At 53.7% G+C, this 8,283-nt stretch overlaps 1 protein-coding gene; it reads right to left on the bottom strand.

Moving 5' to 3' along the window:
- Positions 1-3,459: 3,459 nt before the first annotated feature.
- Positions 3,460-5,857, bottom strand: CHC_T00004065001 (hypothetical protein). XM_005715374.1 is given in 2 exon segments: positions 3,460-5,596; positions 5,597-5,857. The coding sequence occupies 1 exon segment, from the start codon at positions 5,855-5,857 to the stop codon at positions 5,597-5,599; it is 261 nt and encodes an 86-aa protein (XP_005715431.1). The 3' UTR covers positions 3,460-5,596.
- Between the last annotated feature and the right edge of the window lie 2,426 nt (positions 5,858-8,283).

Genomic DNA, 8,283 nt, shown 5'->3' with positions numbered 1-8,283 from the left:
TCGTCCTCGAGGTCCAAACCTGAGTAACAAGGTATCTCCTCGTCTACCGGGACGGTAGTACCCCCCGTGGAGGGTATACTGTAGTGCAATGTGCCTGGCAGGCCGCGAACACAGTCCGACGGTCAAACAAAAAGAAGAAAAACAACAACAGCAACAACCACTGCCGATGGCACGCGCTACGGAGCGTTCGAGACTCCCTTTCCCCTTGTGTGGCCTTGCCGCCCACGGTAGCTCAACTCCGACGGGGGGGGTAAGAAAAGATGCCCGGCCCGGGAGGATAATGATGGTAGAGACTTGTAAAGACTTGAGCGTTCGACGAGTGCGGGTTGGGCTTGTCTACAGCGATGTAACCGCGGTTCGCTGGGTTGTAAGGCCAATGCTCGACGAGCGTCTTCAGCACCTTGTGTATAATTCAAGGTCTTCGACGGGGGCTTGTTCAGCACTACCCGACGGGATCGTAACCGTGTAGCAACGCTACTACCGACGTGTTGCCCGATGGCTAAAAACCCCCTAACCAGCGCGATCGCAATCGCAGTAGGTGGTACCAACTCTGTCTTGTACAGTAAGACCTTCGACGGAGGCGTCGTTGCAACAGCCTTCCGACGGAACTTGAAACAGTAGCAGCGCTACACAACGTGCTGCCCGATGGCTAAAACACCTACACTGGATCGGTCGCAACCAGCTCCAGTGGAGCCAACGCAATTAAGGGAAAAATAGAGATAGAAGTAGAAAAGAATAGGGAAATAAAGGAAAAAGAAAAGGGAACCCCCGAGCGCAAAGGAGAAAGTAATCTGTGGTAAAAGGGAGCGTCTTGGGAAAGACGGACTTCGACCAAGGCGATATTCAACTCTGGCAACTCGGGTTACCTTTACTGACTTGGTCGTCAGAGGGCTAAGGTATATATCGCCCGGCCAGAGCCAGTACAGTAGCTCGCGGCGCTAGATCCTAGATCTAATCTAGTGTCAGCACAATTAATGCAAACTAATTAACTAAATAAAATAATTAAAAATTAAAACTGTGCAATTATTCACACGTGTGTCCCCCAACCCGGACTACTTTTCATATCCAAATATTTTCCTTTCTTTTCACCCCCCTTTCCAGGTGCGTATTGCACTACATATCCCCCTTCTGAGCGTCCTTGCACATCGGCTACACTCCTTGATCTCCAACTCCTTCTTCTCTTCTCGACCCCCTACTTTTCCATTCCTCACCGACGGTCTCCGCATGAGCAAGGACAAGACGAATCCCACGTGTCATCCACCTCCTGAGCTCGCAGGCGAAAATACTGCCCGGCGACGCACCGGTGTCGGCTTCGCGAACAAGTCTCGCGCTTCCGTCGACCTCCCTCCTATACCCCGACGTCCCCCTGATTCGGACGTCTCCGACCCGGCCTTCCATCCAGGTTGTCATCCCTCTTGGGTAGCCCGCCACTACCCCTCGCTCGAAGAGCTACTGCACAAAATCATGCACGAACATCCTTCCTTATTTGCCTCGTCCCAGTGGTTCTCCTCCGTGGGTATTCGCGACGTTTCTAAAATCGAACACCAATTCGCCGTCGACGCGGGCATGCTTCCCGGTAATCTCCAGGTGCTTGCCATCCGCTCCTTTGACTGGCGAACCCGTATAGCAGTTCCGACTTCCATTCTACGTCATCCTCCCCCACGGGGCCGTCCCACTCTCTCCCTGCGATTTATGGAGGCCGTATTCGCTCGGCTTGCCATCCCCATTTCCGACACCCTCATACCCTCCTCATACGGTTGCGGCACTTGGCGTTGTCGTACAGAGGGCGAACGCCTCTATTTGGACAATCTCATTGATATCACCTTTGGTGACCCTGCCGCCGAGGCGGATCGCCTGTGGCGAAACCGCCATACTGTCACATTCGATGCCATCTTCTGGACCGAACCCATTATCCCTTCGAATTTCCGTCATTTAAAACGCGGGGGTATTTTCCTCTTTCAGAACACAGTGCGTTTTGAACGGCGTATTCGGTCTGATACGGGGTACTTCATCGGCTACCAAATGGTAGAGGCGCGGGAGATTTCCCGTCAGCATTATGCAAGTCGTTACCAGCGCATCCCCTTATGGTGGAGCCAGTACGAGGTGAGTCAAGGCTTTTGGGCTGAAATGGGACCCATACTCACGTACTATGGCAGCTATCTGCGGGATTCGCAACACGGGTTATGGGTGGTCTTCCTCACAGAGTGGTGCATCAAAGTAGCTGCGACTCTCTTGTGGGAGATCTACGATTGCTGGCGCCTGTGGCACCTCCCCGCGAAGCTGATAGCACAAATGCGTCTATTGGACTTCTCTGTGGCTCTGATTTCAATCGCGAAATACGCTCCCTCCTTGATACGATCGAGGGCGTGGATTGGGACTGTGTCCCTCCGCGAAACTTCTCTCGATCCTTCAATCGCCAACGTCCCTCTTTCTCCCTTAGTCGAAACCACCCAGCCGCGGGCGACTTCATGTGGTTCAACCCCTGGTCATCGACCCTCTGCTCAGCGTGGGAAGCTCAAACGAGCCTTCGATTCGGAAACCAAACACCGGTTCCCGACGTTACCCCCATCGTCACATCTGACCCCCGGAAGCTTCACGTATGCTCCCGTCCTTCCTCTCCAATTCCTCCTCAATCGGCTGTCCCTGCTTCCCAGCGGGCAGCCCTTGCCTCTACATCGTCGTCAAAGGCGCCCTCAGCTGTCGAAATTCCTTCGGCAGGCCACACCGAAACACTGTCGGTGAGGGAAGTGATATCTTCCCCCCCGTTTCCAACAATTTCCAAAAATACCCACGACGTCACGAGTGTATGCTGTGCCTTGCTCCGTGCTCACAGTGTTGAGAGAGAGGCTCTGCAAGGAGCCTCGATTGACGACCTGCGAGTTTTAGCTCGCCTCGTGTCATCACTTCCAAAGGGCAAATCCTTTGGCAACCTTCCCGTCTGAGCTGACGGGCGCGACACTTCCCTCGTGCTAGCTTGTCGCATCTCTATCCTGCCTGCGTGACGCTGAATTTGCGACCTCGTCATGTCGCCTTTGATCCGTAAATTGAATTTTCCTGCGTGCTCCTTCGTCCCTTCGTTTCCTCCTCTTTTTCTCATTGATGCCCACCTCGTCATAATCAAGGTGGCACCCTTATACCTCCTTCCTCCTTCTCTTCACCTCGCTACTTCCTCCTCTTTTTCTCTTTTTCTTTTCTTGTTCCCTGCGTACCGTCACTGCCGTCGTACCCCTCTTTTCACCAACTTCCTCCTCTTTTGCGTTTTCAATTTTCCATTTCCTGATTCTCCTATATTTCCTTCTCTTCAATCCCTCCTCTTTATCCTTGACAATTTTCCCTCCTCTTTTCATGCTCTCTTTTTACCTCTTCAGATTCTTCGCTTACCTCCTCTCTTCCCCGTTCGGTCGTACTGTCGCCGACGGCTGTCCTCAATCTCCATCGAGCGGGTAGGAAATACCTGAGAAGTTGTGAAATGAGATGTGCTGGTTGACGTGCCGACCCGAAAAAAAGCTCAACTCGCAGTCCCTCCTCTTTATATTTTTCCTGCGTCTCCGCAAGGTACACGCCCTTGAGAGTACGCGTTTATCTTTGTGGCTGGAGTCTGTGGCTCCTGTTGCCTCTAATAAGGCTCCCCTCTTTCATTCCCGTCAGGCGGTTTCCTTACTCGCCCAGTTATCTCGTCGAGGAATATATAAATTCGTGATTAGGAGTTCCCTCTGTCCAATGAACCCGCCTTGTTCAGTATCTCCTGCGATAGCCTCGATCCTGTGTCTCATCTCCTTTGTACTTTGGGTGCGAATCCTCATGTCGCCTCGTAGATTCGGAACATCTGTGGTCGTGTGGGTGTGTGACGATCTGTTCTCATCGGAGTGATGTCATCAGAGTTCTTCAGTTTTTCGAAGGAAGGTTCGGGACTGATGCTAGCTGTCCCTTCACTGAGCTTTCGTCGCACACAGCTCGGCTTCTTTCGAACGTCGCGACCAACCCTCTGTGATCGAAAAGATCTTTCGTGATATGTTTTCTGCATCATCGTGCGTTGTCCCATATCCGCGGCACTGCATTACCGCTGCGGTGTAGGGTTGTTGGCTCGGCGTTCATTCAGTTAACGGTATTCGTCCCGTTTTCCGATCCTCATTTCTACGCCTGGCGTCCTCCATGACGTGATAACACACGCTGCTTACGAATGCGTTCCGGATTTCCTTAGTCCTCGACCGCCTCTTACTGTACATCTTCCAATAGCGATGTCACACACTCGGCGAATGCGCACTTCTCTTCCTTTCGTGCGATGGACGTCCATCCCTTCTTCCGCGTGTCTCCAATTATTTGTTCAACTCCGCCCGTCGTGCGTAGCGGTCTTGATCTCCCGACTTATCTCCCTCCCAACGGGGGGGGTGTATCGTCATGATCGACATCCTGTCGGTCGTCCTTAATGTCGATGTCGCAGCGTAGGGTTGTGTTAGGCTCACAACAAGGAGTGAGATAAAAATAAAAATGCACCGGAACTTGGGGCAAAATAAAAAACATAGCAAAGCAGCAAGAGGGTCAATGTGCCAGACAGTAGAGGGAATAAAGGAAAGATGTCATTTCGGTAGTTCGCTTGGGGTAACAACGAGAAGGTGAGCGTGACGTCGTCAGTCGCGTCGAGCCACGGCTCGGTCATTGATAAGGAGCTCCTCGATCGACGATCTCTCTACTCCGGAGTTGCTCTCCTCTCCTTGGCGCTCCGGATCGTTCTTGTTGGAAGATGGCGCGAGACTCCCGATTGCCCCCTCAATGAGACGTCGCAAATCGGTCCTCCTTGACGTGAGGATTACCATTTCTCTGTTTTCTCTTCTCCGTTTTTCTTTTTTTTCTCTCAGCTGCCTCGAACGATGAGACGAATCGCGAGAACAGGAATCCGGGGTGTTAGGCAGGGGTTCGGTTGTCCTTGGCGTACGTACGGAACTCATTGTACATGGCCATGCCGACGGCGGCATTGTGTCTTGCACGATGGCTCACGACGGTGTGATCGGGTGACCTGGTGTACTTGTGTCATGGGGCTGTGGCCAGCGCTCCTCTGTTTTCTTGCGACCAACAAGTACGGTTTCCCCTAGCTTTGTCAATAAATTTTCGAAGGTTACCCCCTTGGTCCATTTTCGGCTGTTACCGCTCGTCCAGCGTTTTTCTGACGACCTCCAAGTATTTTCTTGATTAATTTTCGCATCACGAGGACGGATCTCTGATCCAAGCGCCCTGTCTCGTGCGCGTGATCGTGTCTCAGGAGGTATCCGACCTCAGCCTGAGACTACAGTAAATTTTCGTTTTCCTGGTACGACTGCGGCGGCTCTTGCATTCTGGCGAGGGAGGTTCTCAGATGAAATCGCCTAAGCCCCCTTTTTTTCCTGCTCTGGCTTGGGGGTCTTGTCGACGGTTAACGTCGCTCTCCTTCTTCGACATCTCGTACGGGACGGTCGTGTCCCCCTTTTCCTTGTTTGCCTCTTCGCGTGGCGGCGGGTACAGACTTGCGTGTGCCGTTTGTACGTTTTCTACGTACCCAGCGCTTCATGCGCTCGACCCGTCACTCCTCCCTCTTTGTCTGCGTCGTCTCGCCCTTTCTACGCTACTGCAGCGTTTCCCGAGGCCATCGTGATGGCTGTTTTCGACTCCCTATAACGTCTCTCGCTCCCCAGACAAGCCCAGCTTGCCATGTACCGTGGAGGACGTTCTTCCTTGTAACGCGGCCGTATCCTCCTTCTAATGCCCGATATACCCGCTGATCGACGTTCACAGGACGCGGTCGTACCTCTAGACCTCCGAGGTGAACGAACAAAAGAGAACGCAAACAAAAAATAATAATACAACAGAAAACATAGTAGGGCATAGCTACGGATCGGTGGGTGCGTCGCGCGTATGCCAGAAGTACTACAGGGACCTCAGTGTTAGTCGCAATCAACGCGTCGTTGCTAACGTCGTGGTGGGACTATGCTTGTTCTTGTCGCGGGTTTGCCTCGGTTAGTAATTATTTCTGCTCAACAAGCCGCTGTATCGGGGCTTGCGGAGCTCCGTCAAGGCGACTGGTGCGTCCCTTTTTGATCATCCCTTCCCGTCAATCAACAATATCCCCTGTTGTGGAGGGGGGTGGGGCTCCTCCCCCCCCAGACTCTCACTTCAGTTTTCCCGTCTCGGGCACACCGTGCCTTTCCCGTCGGATACAGTCTTCTCTTGGTCGAATCGACCTGCGATACCTCGCATCTCCTTCCTCGTCGTAGCTTACTTGTCTTGACAAGGCCCCCGCATCGGTTCCTTCTTCCCTTTCTCATGGCACTAGCCTTTGTCTGGTCGTTGCAGACTCACTGATCGACTTGCGGCAGGCGAAGTCGTGTCCTAAACAACGGCAAAAAAAATAAACATAACATAACAAACAAACGCGCACAAAAAACGAACAACCAACTAAAACCGAAACAATGGAGAGAGGTGGTGAGAAGAGAGGGGGGGTTGACGTTGTAAACTAGTATGTACGCTGATCGTCAGTAAACGCGTCGTGGCTCTGTCGTTCGCAACTGTCGGGTGAACCGTGTTGTCTCGTTGGGACGTCGACTCCTTCGGCTATCTCCCGTTCCCAACCCTACTCGTTGCCCTCTCTGCTTCGCTTGGTGGCTTTCCAAATAACGCGGGTTGCGTGGGGATCGGGGGTCAGTCTTGAATCCACACTGCTCCCGTTCCTAAAAAAAGGCATCTCCTGCGCGGCAAGCGCGCGTTGCGCCTCGCTCATCCTTGTCAACTCTCCGTGAAGCGAGTTGGACGGGGCCGCCGGCGACGGACGTTTTCAGATTCATATGCAATTTGTAGTCGTGGGTCGCGATCTGACTTCGATATTTGTGCGGTCAGCCCTGGCTAGCAACAGTAACTGAGCGGGAAACCGGCGATTTCGGGTGGCCATCCTCAATTTTGATTAGGATTTCGGGGGAGGACTGGTCCTCATTTCTCATACTGTTCATTCGACAATCCCCTCCCGGCATTTCTCTAGTAATTCTGGGATAATTTTCGCTCCTCCTCCGTGCGGACTCCTGCTCTCGATCTTAAGTTCACGTGCGGGCTTCGGTGACGCGTTGCCATTCAGGCGAGCGGAACACCTCATCCGCGGGTTTGGTGACATTCCCCATTCCTCAGCGACGCGGCATGCATCGCTTCCTCAAACTTCGGACTTCTCTGCCGGCTCTCCTCTGCATTCTTTCTTGACAACAGCTATCCAGGTGCCGCGTGCGCGACTTGCACTGGCAGGGGCAACCGTTTCCTTCTGAAATACGTGACGGCCGCACTGCGGGGTAACCGCTCAATGGGTTCCCACGTCGCGTCCTCGGACGTATAACCGTACCACCTTACCTTGAGAATTAATTTCTCCTCGTCGTAGCCGTGGTCCACGGTCTTGTCGATCACGTATTCCGTGTTTTTCGTTTCCTCTCCTTTCTCTGAACTGTTTCCTTCCCCCTCCTGAAGATCTTCCAACTCATCCTCTTCTCTGAACTTTCCGAAATCGCGTAGGTCCGGAGATGTCTCCGCTGTCGGCGCTTGACTAACTAGATTTTCCTGGTCCCCTGACGCAGGCGCACGGGTGTGAGGACATCCCTCGTCCTCCATTACTTCTCCTTCTTCGTTTAACTCCGGCTCTCCCAGGAACTGTAGCGCCTGCCGTAGGCCAGTTATCGGCGCATAGTCCATCGGGCTTGGGGCTAACTCCACCCTGTCTCGCGATACGCGCTCTTCCTAATCGCCAATGGCAAAGACTGGGACATGAAGATACCTTCCCCGAAAATCATCTGCTACACGTGCTACAAAATCGGGGATCATATTAACCCCGACTGTAGCATGAAGGTGCCCGATGTGTCGCTCGTCCCTCATAATTTTGAGAAGCTCACGGCGGCACAGAAGGCCCGTGTTCCACCGGACGCGTACTTGCGCGCTGTAGCCCTCCTCAGTTTCGAGGCGAATCGGCTGATCGCACCCGTCTTGCCGTCGAAGTCCCCCTCCGCTTCGGAGAAGTCAAGTCCCCCTCGCGGTAAGACCGCACCTCCGAAAAACTAGGAGACCCACAGCTGAAAATCGCTGACATTCCATCGCGGGACACCGCGTCACCCCCGCCCACGAGGCCGGCGATCCGCGTCTTGGGCCCAAGACGCGTAGACGCGGTCCGTCCGGACGGAGACACGCTCGCCAAGCGAGCCCCTCCAACCCCGATCCGACGGGCATGGGGACGCTCCGCCGACCGTGGCGTCTTAACAACGGGAGGCGCTCCCCCGATGACAAGGC

This window comes from Chondrus crispus, genomic scaffold (assembly GCF_000350225.1).
Source record: "Chondrus crispus Stackhouse genomic scaffold, scaffold_211, whole genome shotgun sequence".
NCBI lineage: Eukaryota > Rhodophyta > Florideophyceae > Gigartinales > Gigartinaceae > Chondrus > Chondrus crispus.
This window is presented reverse-complemented; position numbering and strand designations above follow the sequence as displayed.